Raw genomic sequence first — 25,543 nt, 5'->3', positions numbered from 1 at the left:
CATGAAGGACTAATCTGAGTCCTTCCCATGTGTCAGTGGAAAGGGAGGTGCCATGGTCCACATCGAGAAACGAGGCACAGATAGTTCTAAGCAAGCATGTCTACGTGGGAGCCATCTGCATGTGTATCCACACCTTTTCCTGAGCCATATTGATAAGCAAGGCCCCAGGCATGAATAAACTTTGTGCCTGCTAATTTATTATTATTGAACATGTGGGATTTTCCCAGTTTGGTGTTATTTTGAATGAACTGGCTCTGAGCTGGGTCTCTGATGCACACCTGTACTGCCAGATACTTAGGAGACTGAGGCAGAAGTGTCTTGAGCCTACAGCCTGCCTGAGCTACGTAGTAAATGCAAGCCTGGCCTAGGAAACTTACTGAGACCTTGCATCAAAAATAAGAAAATCTGGGGGTTGGGGGGAAGAATGTAAGAGCCAAAGGAAGGGTAGGACTCTTTACAGTATACTCTTCCAGACATAAAATGGTATGGATATCCATGATCTCACAGTGCCTGGCACCACCTATATAAGACCCTCATAATAGGAGGAAAAGATAATGACATAAAAATACAAGAGAGCCGGGCATGGTGGCACACGCCTTTAATCCCAGCACTCAAGATGCAGAGGTAGGAGGATTGCTGAGAGTTCAAGGCCACCCTGAGACTACATAGTGAATTCCAGGTCAGCCTGAGTCAGAGTGAGACCCTACCTCAAAAAAACAAAACAAAAAATAAATAAATACAAGAGAGACTGAATGAGAGGGGGAGGGGATATGATGGAGAGTGGAGTTGTGAAGGGGAGAGTAGGGAGGGAATTACCATGGTTTCTTGTCTATAATTATGGGAGTTGTCAATAATAAAAAACAAAAAATTTTAAGGCAGGTGTGGTAGCACATGCCTTTAATCCCAGCTCTCAGGAGTCAGAGGTAGGAGGATTGCCATGAGTTCGAGGCCATCCTGAAAATACAGAGTGAATTCCAGGTCAGCCTGGGCTAGAGTGAGACCCTACCTCGAAAAACCAAAACAAAAAAAAAAAAAAAAGAAAAGAAAAAGAAATAAGATGGCTTAGTGGTTAAGGTGTTTGCCTGCAAAGCCAAAGGACCCAGGTTTGATTCCCCAGAACCGCATAAAGTGGTGCATGCATCTGGAGTTCATTTGCAGTGGCTGAAGGACCTGACACACCCATTTTCCCTCTTTCTCTTTCTCTCTTTCTCTCTCATATAAATGATTTTTTTTTAAATAAGAAAAGAGCCTGGCTCAGTGACTCACACCTTTAATTCCAGCGCTTGGGAGGCAGAGGTAGGAAGATCACCATGAGTTTGAGGCCGTCCTGAGACTACATAGTGAATTCCAGGTCAGCGTGGGCTAGAGTGAGACCATACCTCAAAAAACCAAAAAGAGAGAGCGAAAAGGAAAAATAAATGGGTCTGGATGTAGTTCAGTGGTATACCACTTACCTAACATCTACAAGGCCCGGAGTTAAATCCCTAGTACAAACACAAAAAAATAAAAAGCTAGGCTGATGTGGATCCTAGCTACAGATGATTGGGCTTCTGGGTGAGAATGAAAATACTTAGTAGCAGAGGCCAGTAAGTTAACAAGGAGACATAAAGGGAAGAGAAAGGAAGGAAGGAGGGTACTTAGTAGGTTGATATTGTATATATGTAAGTACAATGATTGAGATGAGGAGGTAATATGATGGAGAATGGAATTTCAAAGGGGAAAGTGTGGGGGGGAGGGAGGGAATTACCATGGGATTTTTTTTATAATCATGGAAAATGCTAATAAAAATTTTTTTAAATTTTTTTTTTAAAACTAAAAAAAAAAAAAAAAGCTAAGCTGGGTGTGGTGGCACACGCCTTTAATCCCAGCACTCAGGAGGCAGAAGTAGGAGGATCACCTTGAGTTCAAGGCTACCCTGAGACTACATAGTGAATTCTAGGTCAGCCTGAGTGGAGTAAGATCCTACCTCAAAAAAACAAAAATTAATTAATTAAATTAAATTAAGGAGGTTATTTTAGGGCTGGAGAGATGGCTTAACAGTTAAGGTGCAAGCCTATGAAGCCTAAGGACTCAGGTTCAATCCTCCAGGTCCCATGTAAGCCAGTGGCACAAGGTGGCTCATGCATCTGGAGTTTGTTTGCAGTGGCTAGAGGCCCTGGCACCCATTCTCTCTCTATCTCTCTTTCCCTTCCCCTCTGTCTCTAATAAATAAATAAGAAATAAAAGGGCTGGAGGGATAGCTTAGTGGTTAAGGCGTTTTCCTGCAAAGCCAAGGGAACCAGGTTCAATCCCCCAGGACGCACATTAGCTAGATGCAGAAGGGGCCGTGTGCATCTGGAGTTCATTTGCAGTGGCTGGAGGTCCTGGTGCACCTTTTCTCTCTCCCCCTTTCTCTGTCAAATAAGTAAATAAAATATTTTTAAAAAGAAATGAAATTGTTTTTTTAAGTGAAAAAAAAGCCAGGCATGGAGGCAAACGCCTTTAATCCCAGCCCTCCAGAGGCAGAGATAAGAGGATCACGTGAGTTCAAGGCCACACTGAGACTACATAATTACTTCCAGGTCAGCCTGGGCCACAGTGAAACCCTATATATATATATATATTAAAAAAAAAAAACTGTTCTAAGTGCCCTCTGTCTCCCTTTGTTGGATGTCACACTCAGAGCTATGATACCTTCTGAGTTGTCCCAAGGTCACTGCCATCTGAAAAGAGAAGATTCTCTACCAAAAGTGAGAGTAGCGTTCATATAAAGGTGTGAATGTTAAGAGAAGTGCTTACTGGGCAGTTTGATAAGCATAGTATATACGTTTATCCAGACTTCAGCAGATGTTACACCCCTAGGGCTCATGACTACCCCTGTTTTAAGTTTTCAGTATCAGGGATGTATTCCCTCCCATGGAGTGGGCCTCTAGTCCAATTAGGGGGCAGTTGGTTTCCACCATGGCAAACATGCCACTATTGCACCCATTGGCTCATTTGGCCTGGCTGGCCAATTAGAAGGCTTGCAGTGTCCACTGCTGAGTATCTTCACTGCCCACCTCCATTTTTTAAAATCTAAATGAAGGCCGGGCATGGTGGTGCACGCCTTTAATCCCAGCACTCAGGAGGCAGAGGTAGGAGGATCACTGTGAGTTCGAGGTCACCCTGAGACTAAACAGTGAATTCCAGGTCAGCCTGGGATAGAGTGAGACCTTACATTGAAAAACCAAAAATAAAAATAAACGAGAAATTCTACCCCAGTTTTAAAAAGGTGCCGGCCAGGGTTTCCACACACCTTACTAGTCCCAGTGTGCCTCCATCCCTGAGCGGCAGGCTCCTGGGTGATGGAGTGCCTGCACGGTGACATCTCTTCACATCCTAGGCTCTCTCTGCTTGTTTGATTGGAGACCCCAGTTAGCCCCTCTTGCTGCTGGTCCTTGGGAGACTGAACAACTTGAAAACGAGACGAATCAGACCCTTTGTCACTTTCACCCCACTGTCTGTCACACCTACTTTGTGCAGGGGCTCAGGGAAGACTGGGGGGGCGGTGGGGAGGAAACAGGAGGCAGGAAGCACCAGATGCCAAGCTGCCCACCTCACTGACACCAGCAGTGTGCACAGAAGCATCTCTCTAAGCCCTCTCCAGACCTGAATCCCATGGGAACCACGTGGAGGATGGTGGCTTATGCAGGCATTTTAAGGCCCCTGTGACAAAAGAACCCCCATCCAGTATTGTCACCTGTTCACTACAGGGCCACTCACTTCACACAGCTTCAATTCTAAAAATCTACCTTATGGGACCTAAGCATAGGTGTGGCCTCACCAAAAAAAAAAAAAAAAACTTTTGGGCCTCAGTTTCCCTACTTTTGCAGGGTTGTCTTGAAGGCCTTACCAGCTGTGACCCAAACACCATGCCCAACCCTGACTGATGATGGGGGTCCCACCAGGGGTGAGTCACAAGTTGGGGAGGTATACCCAGGCCACCTCCTCACCTAAGCTTCCCCACACCCCCATAAGACAGAATGTGTCATCTTGACATCTTTCTGGAACATTCCCACAGTTCAGTTCTTCCCCAAGTTCTTCTGGAGGATTCACACCCTTGCTCAAATCTCTTGGGAACTATTTCTGACCTTGGCAGGTTTGATGTGGTGGCCTGTGCGGGTGTTCCCTTTTAATTTGGGGTCTGGAGCCATCTGAGGACTGGACCAGTAATTATGTGTTCAGAACCATTTATGGAAACAGCTCGTGAAGAAAGTCAAGACAGAGGCTCAACTGAAAGTACCACAGGAGTGTGCCTGGGCCCCTCCACAGGCCTGAGGTTTCTGGAGGGAGAATTCCTTCAGCATGCAGAATCCACAGGTCACCAACCCTGTGGCTCCTTCCACCCTCCACAGGTCTGCAAGAGCCCATGAGTCCAAGGTCTGGTTCTAGGTTTGCTGGGGACGCTTTGGCATTTGCTATCAGCGGGACTAGCCAGACAGGCCAAGCCCATCCATCCTCTTTGGTCAGAGAAGGCTGAAGAAGCTCCTCAGAGGATCTGAGGGGAAAGTGACCTTTAGATGTGTCGGGAGGAAGGGAGGGAGTCCTAGGAGAACATGGCTCCTGACTCTGGGAAGATGTCACCAGCAGAAGGCACAAGAGGCCACAGTGGGTAGACAGATATCTGGGCTGGCCCAGGAGCTTTGGGACACAGAGCTGACCTGCAGCTCCTCACATGGCCCCGAGGGGCTGTGAAAGATTGGAGGGAGGCAGGACAGATCAGACAAGTCATAAGACTCCATTCTCCTGACGGCCACTCTGAGCACAGCTGGAGTAGAATGAATTCTTTTGGGCAGAAGCAGGACAGATTTAGGTTGTCTGGATGAGTCTAACTTTGTCTAGAGCACAAAAAAAGCCAACACTATGTGGGTGTCAGGCTGATAAACACAGGGCTGGGCATCTGGAAGTCCAGGCCAGTACTGATGGGCACAAGGCCCCAGATGAGGGCAGGCGGGATGTGGACAGTGCTATGTACAGGAAAGCCACCTTCTGCCCATGGTGGGTCTGTCCCGGAAGGCTGGCATCTGGAGATGGTTTTTCCGAGGCCAGAGGAGGAGGCTGAGGGCTCTGTGATTGTTTCCTCAAAGCCACAATAAAGCAGTTCAGAAGGTTAATGCTGCTTTCCCGTTTGTGAGAAGACAGCATTGTCTTCCCCATGCTGGACTCCTGTTCCTGCACCCCCTGTGTCCCTATGGAGTTGGCTGCCCAGAGTCTCTGCTGGAAACCCTAGACCTGCACTGTGACTTCAAGGGGCACACGGCACACTTCTGATGGTGACAGGCTATCACAGTAACTGTGCTTAATAAAACTCTTCCTAAGTCATAGGGCTTCTGGGATCACTGTGCTGAGTTCTTTAAGGTGAGAGTCAGAATTCTTCTTGGGTGGGCTGGCCTTTCTGTTACTCTCATGTACCCGAGGTGCCAGTCACACCAGCCTCCTTGACCTCTCCGAATGCTGATCCCTTCTCCTGCCACAGATGCAGCTGACTGGGTTTTAAAATAACGAGTGAGGGCTACAGAGATTGCTTAGTGGTTAAGGCACATGCCTGCAAAGTCGAAAGACCCAGGTTCAATTCCCCAGGTCCCACATAAGCCAGATGCACATGGTGGCACATGCATCTGGAGTTCATTTGCAGTGGCTGGAGACCCTGGCGTGCCCATTCTCTCTCTCTACCTGCCTCTGTCTCTGTCTCTCTCTCAAATACATAAATAAAAATAAAATATTAATAATAATAATGAGTGAGTTGCCAGCATCACCCAAAGCCAGCGGTTCTCCAGCAGCAACAATTTTGACTCCCTGAGGACCTTGGGCAATGTGTAGTGTAATTTTGAGTTATTACAACTAGGGAGGTGAAGGAGGTCCTATGAGTAAGAAGAGAAGGTCAGGGGTGTTGCTAAACATGCTATAATATAGTGAACAATGCCTGTCCCAGAATGTCAGTAGTGCCAAGGTCAAGGTATCTGTGCAAAGGAGAACAAGGTCAGATGGTGCTGATAGGCTCTGGACACTAACCCATGGAAGGTTTCACTCTTTTGCTTTTTTCAAGGTAGGGTCTCCCTCTAGCCCAGGCCGACCTGAAATTCACTATGTAGTCTCAGGGTGGCCTTGAATTTAGGGCAATCCTCCTTCCTCTGCCTCCGGAGTGCTGGGACTGAAGGTGCTAACCACCGCGCCCGGCTCAACCTACATCTGATGCTCATTGTCCCTTGTTTGGCCATCATGCAGCTTCTTCAGTTGGCTGCTGAGGACTCTTAACTCTCCCCTGCGAGTCTCAGAGCCTTCTTGCTTTCTACTGAGGACTCTTAACTCAACTCTCCCCTGCGAGTCTCAGAGCCTTCTTGCTTTCTACTGAGGACTCTTAACTCAACTCTCCCCTGCGAGTCTCAGAGCCTTCTGGCTTTCTAGTCTAAGAGGCTTTAGCAGCCTGTCCTGATCCCACATCAGCCGGCTCACACTTCCCGGATCTCCTGCACCTTGTGGTGCCTCGTGTAGCCATGCTGCTTTGAGACCCGCCCTTGGCGCTGCAGCACCTCTGTGCCTCCACACTGCCACCCTTACTAGGCTTTTTCATTGAAAATGTGTATTTTCATTAAGTTTTATTTTGTTTTGTTTTTCTGACCACTGTGGGAATAGAACATAGGGCCTTGGGTGTGCTGAGCTATGCTCCCCCAGCCCTCAAGAATGTAGGGTTTTTTGTTTGTTTGTTTGTTTTACTTTTACTTAGATATACTGTTTCATGGTCTAGGCTGACCGGGAACTCTTACTATGTAGCTGAGGTTGGGCTGGAATTTATGATATTCCTGCCTCTGCCTCCTGAGCGCTGACATTGCAGAAGTACACCACCAGACCAAGCAAAATTATGTATTTTCTATTTTATTTATGTATTTATGTTCTTTTGAGGTAGGTACAACCTGCCCAGCTTTTATTTTATTTATTCATTTTTTTTTTTAGGCAGAGTCTCACTCTAGCCCAAGCTGACCTGGAACTCATTCTGTACTCTCAGGCTGACCTCAAACTCATGGCAAACCTCCTGCCTCTTGACTGCTGAGTTCTGGGGTTAAATTTGAGAGAAGGTAAGAATGAGAGAGAAAATGGGCACGCCAGGGCCTCTAGCCACTTCAAATGAACTCCAGACACATGTGCCACCTTGTGCATCTGGCTTACGTGGGTACTAGGTAATCAAACATAGGTTTTTGGGCTTTGCAGGCAAGTGTCTTAACCACTGATCCATTTCTCCAGCCCTATTAGGATTTGTTTTTATTTTGAGAGAGAGAAAGAGGCAGAGGGAAAGAGAGAATAGGTGTGCCAGGGCCTCAGCCACTGGGAACAAACTCCAGATGCATGCGCCCCCTTGTGTGCATGTGCAATATTGCATGCTGTATCACTGTGTCTGGCTATGTGGGACCTGGAGATTTGAACTTTGGTTTCGCATGCAAGCACCTTAACAGCTAAGCCATCTCTCCAGCCCCCATTAGGATTTTTCAATGTGTGCATGATGTGAGTGAGTGGTCATAGAGCATTTTGGCATGCCCATGAAGAAGTTCTCAAGACAGGATAAAACAGCTTGGGCTGACACCCCCTTGTGATCTCAGGATTTAAGAAGATGGTGAGATTGGGCCTAACCTGCACTACAGAGTGATGGAGAGATGACTCAACACTTAAGAGCACTTCTTGTGTAAGCATGAGGGCCTGAGGAGGCCTGAGAGACAATTCGTGTTCCATCCCCAGGGCTGTATCTGTAACCCCAGTCCCCTAGGGGAGCAGAGACCTGAGAATCACCAGAGCTCACAAAAAAAGAAAAGAAAAGAAAAAAAACACCAACCTGCAAACTCTGGAGTCAGTAAGAGAATCTAGCTCAAATAAGAAGGGATGGAAGGGGCTGGTGAGATGGCTCAGTGGTTAAGGCATTTGCCTGCAAAGCCTAACGACACAAATTCTCTTCCCCAGTACCCATGTAGAACCAGGTGGCATACAAAGTGGTGCATACATCTGGAGTCTATCTGCAGCAGCTTGATGCCCTGGAGTGCCCAGTCTCTCTGTCTGTCTCTCTCTGCTTGCAAATAAATAAATATATATATATTAAATATATATATGTGTGTGTGTGTGTGTGTATGTGTGTGTGTGTGTGTGTGTGTATATATATATGTATGTATGTATGTATGTATGTATATTTAAAGAATGGGTGGGAGAATTCTGGAACAGGACAATGTAGTCATGTGTACACACACCACAGACAAGTACATGGGCTGCTCCATGGCCACATATGTGTATATACATGATACACACAAGGAGGGAGCAAGCAAGAATAATGAATGTTAGCCTTTAGAATAAACATTCATGGGCTGGAGAGTTGGCTTAGTGGTTAAGCACTTTCTTGTGAAGCCTGAGGACCCCAGTTTGAGGCTTGATTCCCCAGGGCCCACATTAGCCAGATGCACAAGGGGGCACACTCCTCTGAAGTTAGTTTGCAGTGGCTAGCAGCCCTGGCATGCCCATTCTCTCTATCTGCCTCTTTCTGTCTCTATTGCTCTCAAAAAAATAAAAATTCATAAGTATATAATATGTTGATAATAGAAAAGATGTCTTTGAAGCCGGGCATGGTGGTGCAGTCCTTTAATCCTAGCACTCAGGATGCAGAGGTAGGAGGATCGCTGTGAATTTGAGGCTATCCTGAGACTACATAATGAATTTCAGGTCAACCTGGGCTAGAGTGAGACCCTGCCTCAAAAAAAAAAAAAGAAAGAAAGAAAGAGAGAAGAAGAAAAGGAAAAGATATCTTTGCTTTTTTGTTTTGTTTTGTTTTTTCGAGGTAGGGTCTCATTCTAACTCAGACTGACCTGGAACTTACTCTGTAGCTCCAGGCTGACCTTGAACTCATAGCAATCCTCCTACCTTAGCCTCCTGAGTGCTGGGATTAAAGGTGTGCGCCATCACACCCCCTACCAAGATGTCTTCTTTTAAGAGAATTCCAATTAATAAGTTAGGAAGGGAACAGTCAAGCACTATGGCACACATCTGTAGTCCCAGCGCTGGGGAGGTAGAGGCAGGAAGGTCTGAAGTTCAGGGTCATCTTCTACTACATGATGAGTTCTAGACCACAGGCCTGGGCTACATGAGCTCCTATTTCAAATAACAACTAAGCTGGTGACTCAGTGGACACAGCACTTGCGGTGCTCCTCTTGAGCAACTGAGTTTGGATTCCCCAGACCCTCTATAGAAGCTGGAAGCTGTGATGAGTTTCTGTGGCCAAATAAACCCATAACAGCTAGAAGGCAGGCAGAGACTGTAAAATTTCTCAGCTCAAAAGTGGATCAGTGGGAAACTGGGCATGGTAGTGCATGCCTTTAATCCCAGCAGTAGTAGGATTGCCGTGAGTTCAATGCCACCCTGAGACTACATAGTGAATTCCAGGTCAGCCTGGGCTAGTGCAAGACCCTACCTTGAAAAAACAACAACAAAAAGTGGATCAGTAGGCCTGAGCCATGGGGGTGGAGGGGGGGTTAAGGAGGAGGTGGCACACACTTTAATCCCAGCACTCTCAAACGGCTAGAGGAAAAAGTAGGAGAACCCCTTCAACATGTTGGTATTAGCAAAGATTTTCTGAATATAACCCCAATTGTTCAGGCAATGAAACCACAGAGCAACCGCTGGGACCTCATGAAATTGCAAAGCTTTTGTACGGCAAAGGACATTGTGAATAAAGCAAAGAGGCAACCTACAGAATGGGTGAAATTTTTTGCCAGCTGTACACATCTGATAGAGGATTAATATCTAGGATATACAAATAACTCAAAAACTAAGAAATCCAACAACCCAATTTTAAAAAAATGGGCTATGAGGACCAGGCATGGTGGTGCACACCTTTAATCCCAGCACTCAGAAGGCAGAGGTAGAAGGATCGCCGTGAGCTCGAGGCCACCCTGAGATGACATAGTGAATTCCAGGTCAGCCTGGGCTAGAGTGAGACCCTACCTCAAAAGAACAAAAAGAAAGAAAGAAAGAAAAAAAAGGGCTATGGAAGTAAATAGAGAGTTCTCAAAAGAAGAAATACAGGGCTGGAGAGATGGCTTAGCAGTTAAGCGCTTGCCTGTGAAGCCTAAGGACCCCGGTTCGAGGCTCAGTTCCCCAGGTCCCACGTTAGCCAGATGTACAAGGGGGCGCACACGTCTGGAGTTCGTTTGCAGAGGCTGGAAGCCCTGGCGTGCCCATTCTCTCTCTCTCCCTCTATCTGTCTTTCTCTCTGTGTCTGTCGCTCTCAAATAAATAAACAAAGAAAAAAAAAATTTTTTAAAAAAGAAGAAATACAGATGGCAGGGCTAGAGAGATGACTTAATGGTTAAGCGCTTGCCTGTGAAGCCTAAGGACCCTGGTTCGAGGCTTGATTCCCCAGGACCCACGTTAGCCAGATGCACAAGGGGGCGCATGCGTCTGGAGTTTGTTTGCAGTGGCTGGAGGCCCTGGCGCGCCCATTCTCTCTCTCGCTTTCTGCCTCTCTCTCTCTCTCTCTCTCTCTCTCTCGCGCGCGCGAGCGCGCTCTCAAATAAATAAAAATAAACAAAAATAAATACAAATGGCATATAAACATATGAAAAAAGTTCTACATCTCTAGTCATCAGCAAAATACAGATTAAAACTATATTGAGATTCTATTTCACTCCTGTCAGATTGGCTACCATCATGAAAACAAATGACCATAAATGCTGGCAAGAATGCGGAAGAAGAGAAACCCTTATCTACTGTTGGTGGGAATGCAATCTGGCCCAGGCATTGTGGAAATCAGTGTGGAGGTTCCTGAGACAGCTAAAAATAGATCTATCATATGACCCAGCTATAGCACTCCTAGGCATATCCTAAGGACTCGTCTCACTGCCTTAGAGATACTTGCTTAACCATGTTTATTGACGGTCAGTTCACAATAGCTGGGAAATGGAACCAGCCCAGATGTCCCCCAACTGATGAGTGGATAACAAAGATACGGCACATTTACAAAATGGAGTTCTACTCAGCAGTAAAGAAAAATGAAGTTTTTAAATTTGCAGGAAAATGGATGGATCTGGAAAGTATTATACTAAGTGAGGTAACCCAGGCCCAGAAAGCCAAACATCACATGTTCTCTGTCATATGTGGAACCTAGCTACAAATGATTTGACTTCTGTGTAAGTAGGAAGAAAACTCAGTAGCAGAGGCCAGTAAGCTAGAAAGGAGATACAAAGGGAAGAGAAAGGGAGGGAGGGGGGGTACTTAATAGTATGGTACTGTATATATGTAAGTAGAAGAACAGATTAATGAGGGTGAAATGGCATAATAAGGTCAAGGGAAGAGATTGAGTAAAGGAAAGGTGGAGGGAGGGCTAATCAAAATCTAAGAGGATATAAATAAAACATATGGAAACCTACTTTTTTGGACAATGGAAAACCAGAAGCCATAGGTTGTTACTAAAACTTTTCACTGCCAGGGATGGTATACTTTCCAGTGAGTTGTTGGCCAGGGAGATCCCTAATACTCCCAAAACATTATAGGTCATTGCCAAGGCCCTTGGTTTCCCACCAAGAATAGATGATAAAACCCTATTGCTGAAGACTCCACATACTTGGGCTGCAAGGTCACTGAGAAATCCTGCTGGAGCTGTGCTGAAAACCTCCTCCATGTAGACCAGCTGACAGAAAACTAGAATAAGTCACGCTGTATGCAGTTCAATAGGAGAGAGAGAAATCACCAGTGAAGATACTCAACAGTGGATACTGCAAGTCTTAAATTTGGCCAGCCAGGCCAAATGAGCCAGCGGGTGCAATAGTGGCACTTCTGTTATGGGGGAAACCAACCACTCTCTAATTGGACTGGAGGCCTCCTCCATAGGAGGGAATACATCCCTGATACTGAAAACCTACAACAGGGTTAGTCATGAGCCCTAGGGCTGTAATGTCTGCTGGTGTCTGGCTAAATGTAATACTATGCTCACCAAACTGCTCAATAAGCACTTCTCTCAATGTTCAAACCTATATATTAATGCTACTCTCATTTTTGGTTAGAGAAGCTTCTCTTTTCAGATGGCAGTGACCTTGGGATGACTCAAAAGGCACCATGGTGCTGAGCTGAAGTGACAGGAGTGCTCAGCACTGAAATATCTCAATCATACCTTCTAAGACTCAGGTTCCATTGTGGAAGAGGTGGCAGAAAGAATGTAAGAGCTAAAGGAAGGGTAAGACTCCTTACAATGTGCTCCCTCCAGACACAAAATGGCCTGGATATCCATGACCTCACAGTGCCTGACACTACCTACACAAGACCATCATAATCGGAAGAAAAGATCATGATATCAAAATAACAGAGAGACTTATGGGGGGGTATGATGGAGAGAGTAGGTTCAAAGGGGAAATTGGGGGAAGGGAGGGAATTGCCATGGGATATTGTTTATAATTATGGAGGGTGTCAATAAAAAATACCATGCAGGAAATATTCACTAATAGATGCTAAAATTATCACAAATTTAAGAAGCAAGATATTTATAAAACCTCAAAATATCTTCCTCCATGATATTATAACAAAGGGAAAGTAATGACTTTTTACATAAATATTTATTTATTTAACTATTTGAGAGAAGATAGAGAGGCAGAGAGCGAATGTGTGTGCCAGGACATCTAGCCACTGCAAATGAACTCCAGATGCATGCGCCACCATATGCATCTGACTTACATAGGTATTGAGGAATCAAACCTAGGTCCTTAGGTTTTGCAGGCAAATGCCTTAACCAATAAGCCATTGCTTCAGCCTGAGAATAATGACTTTACAGAGGAAATTTCTTGCACCGGCCAAGGAATCAGTTACTGTCACTCAGTAACATATATGGACGTCATCTTGTCTAATTTGTTGCTGTGCGAAAGGTACCATCACTTCTGTAGTATTTTTCCAAGTGTATAACTTTATTACCAGGAGAAAACATCAGATAAACTGAGAGACATGCTACAGTATAGCTGACCAGTGATCTTCAAAAGTAGGTGAGTCAGGGCTGGGAAGATGGTTCAGTAGAAAAAGCATTTGCCGCTCAAGGCTGAGTACCCAAGTTAGATCCCCAGATGTGGACTGTAAAAATGAAAAGGTGGAGGCTATGTTGGCTTTCTGTAATCTCAGCATGCTGACAGCAAGATGAGAGGCAGAGACAGGAGAGTTTCCCAGAAGCCAGTGGGCCAGCAGTGAACAAAGAGAACGAGAGACCCTGTCTCACAGTGGAAGGTCGGAACTGACACCCAGTGTTATTCACTGACCTCCACACAATTGCTCATTCACACAAACAAAAAGTGTCAACGGACGACTGAGCCATCTTTTCAGCCTGCCATTGTTTTTGTCCATGATCATTAAGAGAAGTTCAAGGCAACGTGGCCAATGGAAACTTCTCTATCCTTATAGCCAAGCAGTGAATGTCAATCAGCAAGCCCTGAGAAGTAGTGAGAAAGCCGCTCTGAAGGAAGAGAGGGACGAATCTTCAGGCAAAACAAGAACTTTGTAGGAAGGGGGAATAATGCCTTTCTCTAAGTTGAGTTTGTGTGCATCTGCTGTCTGGATTTACACATGATTTCTGCTTAACACATGCCAATTAGTTGAGCTTTTATTTATTTTTTTGTTCATTTTTATTTATTTGAGAGTGACAGAGAGAGAGAGAAAGAGGCAGATAGAGAGAGAGAATGGGCGCACCAGGGCTTCCAGCCACTGCAAATGAACTCCAGATGCGTGCGCCCCCTTGTGCATCTGGCTAACGTGGGTCCTGGGGAATCGAGCCTTGAATCAGGGTCCTTAGGCTTCACAGGCAAGGACTTAACCACTAAGCCATCTCTCCAGCCTAGTTGAGCTTTTAAAAAGAATGTCTAGGGGCCTGGGGAGATGGCTGAGCAGTTAATTCCTTTGCCTATAAAGCTAAAGGATCTCGGTTTGATTCTCCAGGACCTACATAAGCCAGATGCACAAGGGGGCACATGCATCTGGAGTTGGTTTGCAATATCTGGAGACCCTAGCATGCCCATATTCTCTCTCTGTCTCCCTCTTTCTCTCTCTCAAATAAATAAATAAAATATATTTTAAAAAAAGAATATTCAGGGCTGGAGAGATGACTTAGTGATTAAGGCTCTTGCCTGCAAAGCCTAAGGACCTATGTTTGACTCTCCAGATTCCATGTAAGCCAGACACACAAAGATGAGGCAAGCACAAGGTGACACATGCCCACCAGGTGGTGTCAACGGTTTGGTGTTCCATTACAGTGACTGAGACCGACACACCAATTCTCTCTCACTGGCGCTCTTTTTAAAAATAATTTTTTTTTAACTGTCAAGGTGGCTGGGCATGGTGGTGCATGTCTTTAATATCAGCACTCTGAAGGCAGTGGTAGTGAGTTCAAGGCCAATCTGAGGCTACATAGTGAATTCCAGGTCAGCCTTGGCTACAGTGAGACCTTAAATTGAAAACAATTTACAAAGTGTCAAAGTTATGAAAGATAAGCAAAGACCCAGCAGCTGTTACAGATCAAAGGAACCCAAGGTGCAACATGAGACCGTGGATTAAAGCCTGACAGAGATAATGGAGATTAGTAGAAAAATTGGCAAAATCTTTAATAATGTTGCAGCAACATTCATGGTGTTTTGTTTTGTTTTGTTTTGTTTTGTTTTGTTTTGTTTTGTTTTTTGAGGTAGGGTCTTGCTCTAGCTCAGGCTGACCTGGAGTTCACTATATGGTCTCAGGGTGGCTTTGAACTCACAGCAATCCTCCTACCTAGGCTTCTAGAGTGCTGGGATTAAAGACATGTACCACCACACCTAGCTTTGGTTTTCTTAATGTCAAATAAATAAATGTATGTATGTGTGCATATATATATATATATATTTGGGGGGGGTGTTTCAGGGTAGGGTTTTGCTGTAGCCCAGGCTGACCTGGAATTCACTATGTAGTCTCAGGGTGGCCTCAAGCTCATGGCAATCCTCCTACCTCGGCCTCCCGAGTGCTGGGATTAAAGGCAAGCACCACCATGCCAAGCTTAATTTTTTTTTTTTGTTTGTTTTGTTTTGTTTTGTTTTTCGAGGTAGGGTCTCACTCTAGACCAGGCTGACCTGGAATTCACTATGGAGTCTCAGGGTGGCCTCGAACTTAAGGCAATCCTCCTACCTCTGCCTCCCGAGTGCTGGGATTAAAGGCGTGCGCCACCACGCCCGGCAAGCTTAATTTTTTTAACTTACTTTTTTATTGACAATTTCCATAATTGCAGACAATAACCCATGGTAATTCCCTCTCCCCCACACTTGCCCCTTTGAAACTCCACTCTCCATTATATCCCCTCCCCCTCTCAATCAGTCCCTCTTTTATTTTGATATCATGATCTTTTCTTCCGATTATGATGGTCTTATGTAGGTAGTGTCAGGCACTGTGAGGTCATGGATATCCAGGCCATTTTGTGTCTGGGGGGAACAGGTTGTAAGGAGTCCTACCCTTCCTTTGGCTCTTACATTCTTTCCACCACCTCTTCTGCAATAGACCCTGAGCCTTAGAAGCTGTGATAAGAGATGTTTCAGTGCTGTGCACTCCTCTGTTACTTCTCAGCACCATGGTGCCTTTTGAGTCATCCCAAGGTCACTGCCATCTGAAAAGAGAAGCTTCTGTAGCCAAAAGTGAGAGGAACGGCTTAATTTTTTAAATTAAAGAGCACATAAAGTGGTCCCACCGTACTCCCTGCATTATTCCCACTTCCCTTTGGGGTTTGGCAGTCTCACTCTGTAGCACAGACTAGCCTCAAACTTGAAGCAATCTCGTCTGTGTTTGTCCCCTAGTGCTGGAATTACAGGCTTTACCACCAAGGCCATATATAGACATGTATACATACATACATGCACACACATACATACGTGTGTGAGTGTGTGTGTACTGGGGTCAGAACCTAAGGTCTCGCACATGCAAGGCAAGTACTCTCTTACTGAGCTCCATCCCCAGCCCTGCAGTCTCAGAATAGAGGGTCAAGACAGGGTTCCCGGGGCTTACTGGCCAGCTAATCTAGCTAATATATGAACTCTGGGCTCTGTGAGACCTGTCTCAAAAAAAAAAAAAAAAAAAAAAAAGCCAGGTGGGAATAAAAGTGATTGAGGAAACATCCAATATTGACCTCTGGCCTCCACACACTTGTGCATGCTCACACACTGGCATATATGCCCCACATGCACATATGCAGAACAAACCAGAAGAAAATAAAAAATGTATCAGTTGGGCTGGAGAGATGCTTCCCGGGTTACTTGCTTGCAAAGCCTGATGGCCTGGATCCAGTTACACAAAGTGGCCACATGTGTCTTGAGTTCATTTGCAGTGGCAAGAGTGCCTCTCTCTCTCTTTCTCTCTCATAAGTGTTTTTTTTTTTTTAACCATCAGTACAGCGGCTGGGAGAGATGGCTAAGCAGTTAAAGGTACCTGCTTACAAAGCCTGATGAGTTTGAGTCCCAAGAACCCAAGTAAAGCCAGAAGCAAAAGGTGGCACATGCATCTGGAGTTCATTTACAGTGGCAAGAGGCTCTGGTGCACCCATTTTCTCTCTCTTTCCCTTTGCTTGCAATTAAATAAAATAATTTTTCAAAAAAATCAGTATATGGGGCTGGAGAGATTGCTTAGTGGTTAAGGTGCTTTCCTGAGAAGCCTAAGGACCCATGTTCTACTCTCCAGATCCCGAGTTAGCCAGACTCACCAAGGTGAGGCAAGTGCAAGGTCTCACATGCCCACTAGGTGGCACAAGCGTCTGAAGTTCAGTTGTAGTGGCTGATGTGCCAAGTCTCTCTCTCACTCTCTCTAAAATAAAATAATTTTTTTAAAAATCAGTGTATGTGGTAAGTCCTGTGAAGGACATAAATGGTGCACAGCCACACCTGGTACCTTCATGGGTTTTATCTGACTTCCCACATGACTGTGAACTCCAAGGGCAGGGACTAGTCTATCTTGTGTAGAGCAGAGTCCCTGCCCCTACAATAGTGACTTACATACAATAAGCATTGCTTTCAAATGTACCAAATGACTGAGTTAATATTCCTGGATGTCACCAAGAAAAATGAATAGGAAAAGTGAGTGATCTTATAAAGCCTTCAGAACCATGAAAAGGAAAATTCTAGAACCTCCAAATAATGATTCATTTATTGCAAAGGGGAAAATAATCTACTACCCAGAAACCTTGCTGCAAACATTAATGGCACGTCCCAGGGCCACTTCAGAGAATTCCTGGCAAAGGACGCAGGACAGTGGCTGGTCAAGCAGTACTGTGCTCTGTCCATCTCCCAATCTGAGCCTGCCAGAGACGCAGGGATGAATTTCCCAGCCTCACAGTCAGCAGCAGAATTTTTCTGGGAAAACCCAAGAAATCACCTTTCCCACATATTCATTCTGTGGACTCTAGAACAAGTGGTGGGAAGTACATTTATTTATTTGTGAGAGAGAGTATGTGTGAAGGGGACACACCAGGGCCTCCCACCACTATAAATGAACTCCAGACACATATGTCACTGTGCATCTGGCTTTACATGGACGCTGGGGAATTAAACCCAATCTCCCCAGCCATTTGTGATATTTTCTTGTTCCATACTTTTATTTAGAAAAATATAGCTGAATGCCTTATCTACCTCCCCTGGCTTTTGAGTTTCAGGCCTATCCTGCTGGGGCTGCTGGGATGCTATAATTTCAATACAAGGCTAAGTGAACCCTCCACCTCCTTAGGAATGGCAGCTAGCCCTGCCACCAGCTTTTCAAATCCCAGTTGACACTAGCAGCTGGGAGCCACGGTTCAGCAAAGAAATAGGGTGCTTTCCCTTGGGTAGTTCTAGTAATACCTGTTTTGGTGTGGCCCTCCCCCAGGACCTTTTGTCCCCTTCAGATGAAAGTCTCATGCATTTTCCTAAAATTTCCCAAATCTGCTTGCCTGGAACAGCCAAGGCAGGCAGTTTCCTGTGCTGAAAGCCCTGGTTTGTGTATTTCACAAACCTGAACACAGAAGTTTGGGGGTGGGGCCAGCTCAATTAAACAGAATTATTCTGAGACAGACTGTGGGTAGGCCACGAAGGTCACCAGGGGAAAGCAGCCAGAGAGCTTGGGGTTTGTGGGTTGTTCCTTGAGTCCCCCAGGCTGTACCTGGCAACTGTGTCCTGGGGGAGATGCACATAGTGATACTTCAAGAGAATTAGGGAGGAGAACAGGGAGAAGACCTCCTTCACTGCCTGCCCTACATTCTGTGATAGCTAACAGCTTGACCCTATGCATCCAGCAAATTTAGGACCCTTGCTGTCAGGTCACAGGGACACCTGTACAGCTCCTGAATTCACCGAAATTGTCACCGACGTTGTGGGTGTGTAAGTGGATAGGTAGAGAGCAGAACACATGAAGATAGATATTCGCAACAGGGAAACCACTCGGCAAAGGTCTAGAACCTTCCCTGTGTACACTGTGCCCGTGGGCGAGAGGGACCAGTACTTACCCTTGTCATAGTGACTCTAAGATCACGTGGCTTTCAGGCGAGTGCATGCTGCGTGTTCTGCATGCTAAGATGCTAGAAACACGGCTCGTTCTCTTTCTACTTCTTCCACCTGCTCCTGCCCAGACCCACCTGTCTCTCGGACACTGCCAGCCTAGCTTTGTTCCTTCCATAACTGGACGAGGACCCCAGGGAAAGGGCAGGAAGTGCTTCCCACATCCGCCCAGCTGCTCAGCCTGGTGGTTTTTTTTTTTTAAAACCTGACTCGTGGTCACCGAGCCCAGTAGCCACAGATAGGACTTTTTATAAAGACTCAGAAACGTATAATTAAAATCTCTGTTGGGTTTTTGGGGGAGGTTCTGGGTGGCTCCCACCCCTGCTTTCCGGAAACACAGATTTTTGGCATTTGAAAGTGACAGGAGGCTGAAGAGAGACTGTCCTAAATGTCCCGTCCTGGGCATTTCCGTGCAGCTGAGCAAATGTAGGATTTATTCCAAAACCTTGGCCTTTGCCCAGAGAACAAGCCATCAGTCCCCAGTCTACCCTTCACCCTCATCTCCATGGGGTCCTGCAGGAGACTTCTCAGGACCCACGCTCCCCAAGGGCCAGCCCCACCGGTGCTCAGTCACACCCACAGGCCAGCCCGGCCAGGGCACTACTGTGCCCCACAGCGCAGGCCTGTGTGCAGCCACCTTCTGCCTGCAGACCTGAGCTCCTTGCCCCTCGAGTCCTGTCCAGGCAGGTTCCGGGTGTTCTTCGTCCTACGGAAATGCCTCCCGTTACATTTCTGGCCACCAGGTTTCTCCCTGGGACTGTGGCCCTTTTTTTTTTTTTTAATTGTACGATTTTATTATTGACAACTTCTATACTTACATACAATAAACCATGATAATTCCCTCCCTTCCCCTACTTTCCCTTTCTTTTTTTTTTTTTTTGAATTAATAAAATTTTATTTTTCCAAATGTACAGTCAGTTGAGTTGAACCTGTTCATGCATCTTCACCAGCAGCGGGGCCATCTCCACCCTTGGTATTTCTGGTGTCAATCACTTGAGCTCTGTGCTTTGAAACCTGTTTGATTAGTCCTTTACTAAGGAGCTCCTGAAGGGCTGCCCTGGCCAGGGAACCTCGGATCTTCAGTCTCTGAGACCACAGCAGGGGTAATAAGCTAATAGTTGGAAACTTCTTTACAGAGTTTGCTGTACGTAGCTTTGTCAAACAGGACTAGGTTGTTGAGCTTGTCCCAAACTTTGCCTTTGGACCACTTCTTTTTGGCCTTGCCCCCAGATTTGTTGACTGGGTCTTTGTCTTTCTTAGCCAACTTCCTGGTGTCTTTCTTCTTTTTGTCATCCTTGGGCGGCATGGCAAAGCTTGGAGATCCGCAGCGACCCCTGCGGCTTCACTAATGTCGGAGAAAAAGGAAGTACTGCTCACTGACGGTCCCAGAAACCTTAGCCCCACTTTCCCTTTCACAACTCCACTCTCCATCATACCCCCTCCCCCTCTCTGTTAGTCTTTCTTTTATTTTGATGTCATCATCTTTTTTCTCCTATTATGAGGATCTTGTGAAGGTATTGCTAGGGACTGCAAAGTCATGGATATCAAGGCCAATTTCTATCCAAACAGTTGCATTGTAAGGAGTCGTACCCTTCCTTTGGCTTACATTCTTTTGTTTTGTTTTGTTTTGTTTTGTTTTGTTTTGTTTTGTTTTGTTTTGTTTTGTTTTTCGAGGTAGGGTTTCACTCTAACCCAGGCTGACCTGGAATTCACTATGTAGTCTCAGGGTGGCCTCAAACTCACAGCGATCCTCCTACCCTGCCTCCCAAGTGCTGGGATTAAAGGCATGCGTCACCACGCCTGCCCGGAAGCTCTTACATTCTTTCTGCCACTCTTCCGCAATGGACCTGAGCCTTGGAGGGTGAGATAGAGATGTTTCAGTGCTCATCACTCCTTGTCACTTCTTCTCAGCACTGTGTTGTCTTTTGGGTCATCCCAGTGGTCATCGCCATCTGAAAAGAGAAGCTTCTCTAACCAAAAGTGACAGTAGCAATAATATATGAATATGACATTAAGTGTAGTGCTTACAGGGCAGTTTAGTGAGCTTATAATATATGCATTTAACCAGACAAGAGCAGGCTTTATACCCCTAAGGCTCATGACCTCCCCTGCCACAGGCTTTTGATTAGCTTTTCAGTACCAAACATTTATTCCCTCCCATAAAGCGGGCCTCAAGTCCAATTAGAGAGCAGTTGGTTTCCCCCAGAGCAGACATGCCACTATTGTACCCATTAGGTCATTTGGCCCGTCTGGCCAAACATGAGGTTTCCAGGGTCTTGTTTTCACCACTGATGACTTCTGTCTCCCATAGGGCTACATGCAGTGCAGCTTTTTCCAGCTTTCAGTTGGCTGGTCTACAGGGAGAAGGTTTTCTGCTCAGCCCCAGCTTGATTTGTCAGTGATCTTGCCGCTCAGGCATGTGAAGTCTTCAGCAATAGGGTCTTACCATCTGTTTCTCATGGGAAACCAAGGGCCTTGGCAATGGCCTATAATGTTTTGGAGGTAACAGGGACCTTCCTGGCCAACAACTCCCTGGAAGGTATCCCATTCCTGCCACTGAGGATTTGTAGTAACAATCCATGGCTTCTGGGTGTGCCATTACCATTATCCAAAAAAGTAAGTTTTCATAGGTCTTACTCAGAATATCTTGAATTTTGATTGGCTGCCGCCCTTCTTTTACTCAGTCTCTTCCCCTGGTGTTGCTTAGGGGCAGTGGCCTTTTCTCTGCCCTGAGTTAGATGTCGATTTCCTCTTAGGTCTAGGAGCTCAAAGAAGGTACTAATATGGTTTCATCTATGAGTCCTGGGACTACCGGGGCTCAGTGGGGTACTTTTTTTGTTGTTTTTGGGTTTTTTTTTTTTTAGTTTTACCCAGCCTGACTTAGAATTCACTATGTAGTCTCAGGCTGGCCTTGAACTCACCACGCCCTGTGAGTCTATGAGCACTTGCTAAGTTCATTGCCTCACTACATGGATCTAGCGTGCACGCAGGGCAGGACACAAGCCTGTGTGCAGCGCAGGAGCCAGTCTCACCCAGCTGCACGGAGGCCCTGACTTCTAGTGACCACTGCATTCCCACTTTGTCTTCCAGTGGAGCGTGACCATGCCTTGAGCCACCAGGAGCCACACTGGAAGGAATTCCGCTTTGATCTGACCCAGATCCCGGCTGGGGAGGCAGTCACAGCTGCTGAGTTCCGAATTTATAAGGAGCCCAGCACCCACCCGCTCAACACAACGCTTCACGTCAGCGTATTTGAAGTGGTCGAGGAGCACGCCAACAGGTGCTGTTCCTCAGTCCAGGCCCTCACTCCTCATGGTCTCATGGCCAAGGCTCTGGCAGTGGGTCCTGTCCAGCTGGTATGGAGAGGGGAGTGTTTCCAAGAGAGGAAGGGAGGGTTTCCTGGGAGAAGCAGCTAAGACACAGGAAGCTCGGCTCTAACATACTAGCAGTGGGCCCTGCATGGGTCACCGAGCCTCTGAGCCTGTCTCCCTGTCAGTACCTACACACAGCAGTGTATGTGTGGTGAGATGTGGCGCCAAAGGCGCCCAGCCCAGAGCCAGGCAGGGAGGTGCCTTGAAAGTGGACCCCAGGCAGAGGCTGTTGCACTGGCCTGTGGCCCTCAGTTAATTGTTTTTTCATGTCCACAGGGAGTCTGACTTGTTCTTTTTGGATCTTCAGACGCTCCGAGCTGGGGACGAGGGCTGGCTGGTGCTGGACGTCACGGCAGCCAGTGACCGCTGGTTGCTGAGCCGTAACAAGGACCTGGGACTCCGCCTCTATGTGGAAACCGAGGATGGTGAGGCTCAAGGGCTCACCATGGGGCTTCTGGGAGGTTCCAGCTGAGGCTCCCAGACTGGTTGGTGCAGCCTCACTGGGACCATACCCAGTGTGAGGACTCATGGGCAGAGATCAGGTCCTGGACAGTGGGGAGGCCCCAGCCAGGGTTGTCCTCCTGACTCTCTATAGAGAGTGTCTGAGCTGCTGAGAGCCTGTTCTGTGTCCTCAGGAAATAGGCCACGTCTCCCCGGGCAGCAGCCTCCATCCTGCGAGGCTATGAACTAGGAAGGGCAGGAGAAGAAGGGGCTGCACTCTAAGACCTGAGTGCCAGGGGCCTGGGTTGGAATCCCAGGTGGGCAGTGTTCAAACTTCATGACCTAAGCTGGTTACTGACCTTCCCAAGCCTCAGTTTCCTCACCTACATGATGTTTCACTCACAGATATTTTAGAGGGAGCTTTATTCATTCACTCATTTTGGGGTTTTTGAGGTAGGGTCTTACTCTAGCCCAGGCTGGCCTTGAACTCACAGCAGTCCTCCTACCTCTGCCCCCATAGTGCTGGGGTTAAAGGCACATGCTACCACACCCAGTGGGAGCTTCATTTATAAGAAGCAGTGAAAGTAGAAAGAACAGGAGGCCACTGGTCTGGTGTTGCAGTTACCCTCTCGTTGCTGGGACAAACAGCCAACCAGAGGCAGCTTTTGGGAGGAAAGGGTTTATTTCAGGCCTATGGGTTTCTGGGGAAGCTTCATCATGACAGAGAAGCTGGCTTACTTCACACCCACATCACAGAGACAGAACGAACAGCCAGGGCTGGGGCTGGGTGGAAACAAACCATAGAGCTGGAGTCAAGATCCACCTCCAACCACACACCTCAAACAGGGCTGTGCTTAATCTTGATCAACACTACCTGAGGCTATGGGGAACATTTACAATCACACCACCACACCTGGTCTGGCATCCAGCAAGAGGCTGGAGAGCTTCTGCTGGGAGGGTACAGGGGCAGCAAGGATCACTGTGAGTAGAGGAAACCTGGCAAGGTGTTCATAGATTTTAGCATTTAAATTTATTTTTATTTTTTCATTTATTTATTAGAGAGAGAGAGAGACAAGAGAGAGAGAAAGAGGTGGATAGAAAATGGGTACACCAGGGCCTCCAGCCATTGCAAATGAACTCCAGACACAGTACATCTGGCTTATGTGAGTCCTGGGGCATTGAACCTGGGTCCCTTGGCTTTGCAGGCAAGTATCTTAACCACTAAGCCATCTCTCCAGCCCCTAGAATATTTTATTTATTTATTTATTTATTAGAGAAACAGGGCTAGTGTAAAGCCTAAGAACCCCAGTTCAAGGTTCAATTCCCCAGTACCCACATAAGCCAGATGCACAAGTTGGTGCATGCATCTGGAGTTCATTCACAGTGGCTGGAGGCCCTGTTGTGCCCATTCTCTCTCCCTCTTTCTCTGTCACTCTCAAAATAAATAAATAAATAAATAAAATGTAAAAGAGAAACAAAGAGGCACATAGAGATTGGTGTGTGAGGGCCTCTAACCACTGCGAATGAACTCCAGATGCATGCACCATCTTGTGTACATGAGTCCTGGGGAATTGAACCTGGGTCCTTTAGCTTTACAGACAAGCACCTAACTTATAAGCCATGTCCCTCCTGTTTTATTTTTATTTATTTTATATTTTTCAAGGTAGAGTCTTATTATAGCCCAGGCTGATCTGGTACACATTTGTAAACTCCAGGCTGGCCTCAAACTCACTGTAATCCTCCTACCTCAGCTTCCTGAGTGCTGGGATTAAAGATGTAAACCACCACACCTGGCTGGTTTATTTATTATTTTTATTTGGCTTTGTGGTTTTTTTGGTTGGTTTTTTTTTTTTTTTTTTTTTTTTTTTTTTTTTTTGGTTTTGGTTTTTCAAGGTAGGGTCTCACTCTAGCTCAGGCTGACCTGGAATTCACTCTGTAGTCTCAGGGTGGCCTCGAACTCACTGTGATCCTCCTACCTCTGCCTCTGCCTCTGTGCTGGGATAAAAGGCATGTACCACCACTCCCAGCCCAGGTTTATTTGTTTTTAATATTTTATTTCTATGTATTTGCTAAAGAGAGAGAGGGAGAGAGAATGGGCATGCCAGAGCCTCTAGCCACTGCAAATGAAACCAGACACATACGCTATCATGTGCATCTGGTTTACGTGGGTTCTAGGGAATCAAAACTAGGTCCTTGGGCTTCACAGGCAAACGCCTTAATAGCTAAGCCATCTCTCTAGCCCTGGTTTATTTGTTATTTTAATTTTTATTTATTTATTTGAGAGCAACAGACAGAGAAAGAGGCAGAGAGAAAGAGGGCGAGAGGGAATGGGCACACCAGGGCATCCAGCCACTGCAAATGAACTCCAGACACATGGTCCTGGGGAATCGAACCTTGATCTGGGGTCCTTAGGCTTCACAGGCAAGCACTTAACCACTAAGCCATCTCTCCAGCCCTTCCTCCCTGGTTTATTTTTCATTTGTGTGTGAAGGGTGGGGGAAGAGAGGAGAATTTTTTTAGCAGCATTGGGGGAGTCTCATTTTTGTTGTTTAATTTTATTTACAAGAAGGAGAAAGAGAGAGGGAGAGGGAGAATGGGTGCTCCAGGGCCCCCAGCCACTGCAAACAAACTCCAGATGCATGTACCACTTTGTGCATCTGGCTTTACTTGAGTACTGGGGAACTGAACCTGGGTTGTTAGGCATTACAGGCAAGCACCTTAACTTCTGAGCCATCTCTCCAGCCTTTTTTTTTTTTTTTTTTTTTTTTTGGAAGCATGGTCTCATTCTAGCCTAGATAGACGTTCCTGGCATGCCTCATACCTCCACCTCCCAAGTGCTTGAGATTATAGGTATGAACCACCACATCAGGCTGGGACTCTAGATTTTTTGTTTCTCAAGGTAGGGTCTTGCTGTAGCCCAAGCAGTCTCAGATGTCTGGAATTTACAATCTACCTCTGCCTCCCGAGTGCTGGGATTAAAGGCGTGCACCACCACACCTGGCTTTTTTTTTTTTTAGTATTTTTGAGATAGTGTCTCCTTTTAGTCCAGGCAGACCTGGAAATTGACTATGTAGTCTCAAGATGATCTAGAACTCAACAATGATCCTTCTACCTCTGCCTCCCCAGTGCTGGGATTTTAAAGGCTAGAGCCACCATATCTGGCTATGGACTCTAGTTTTTAAAGGT

At 46.3% G+C, this 25,543-nt stretch overlaps 1 protein-coding gene and 1 pseudogene across 1 annotated transcript in view; one reads left to right on the top strand and one right to left on the bottom strand.

Moving 5' to 3' along the window:
* The window catches only part of Bmp8a (bone morphogenetic protein 8a), a 42,917-nt gene that overhangs the window by 3,977 nt on the left and 13,397 nt on the right, over window positions 1–25,543 (top strand). The window contains exons 2-3 of the mRNA XM_004665129.3: window positions 21,636–21,825; window positions 22,193–22,341. Of these exons, the coding sequence (XP_004665186.3) occupies window positions 21,636–21,825; window positions 22,193–22,341 (339 nt within the window). The remainder of the gene's footprint in view (window positions 1–21,635; window positions 21,826–22,192; window positions 22,342–25,543) is intronic.
* Window positions 19,441–19,851, bottom strand: LOC101604105 (annotated as a pseudogene).

Source organism: Jaculus jaculus, chromosome 5 (assembly GCF_020740685.1).
Source record: "Jaculus jaculus isolate mJacJac1 chromosome 5, mJacJac1.mat.Y.cur, whole genome shotgun sequence".
In the NCBI taxonomy this organism is placed as follows: Eukaryota; Metazoa; Chordata; class Mammalia; order Rodentia; family Dipodidae; genus Jaculus; species Jaculus jaculus.
This window is presented reverse-complemented; position numbering and strand designations above follow the sequence as displayed.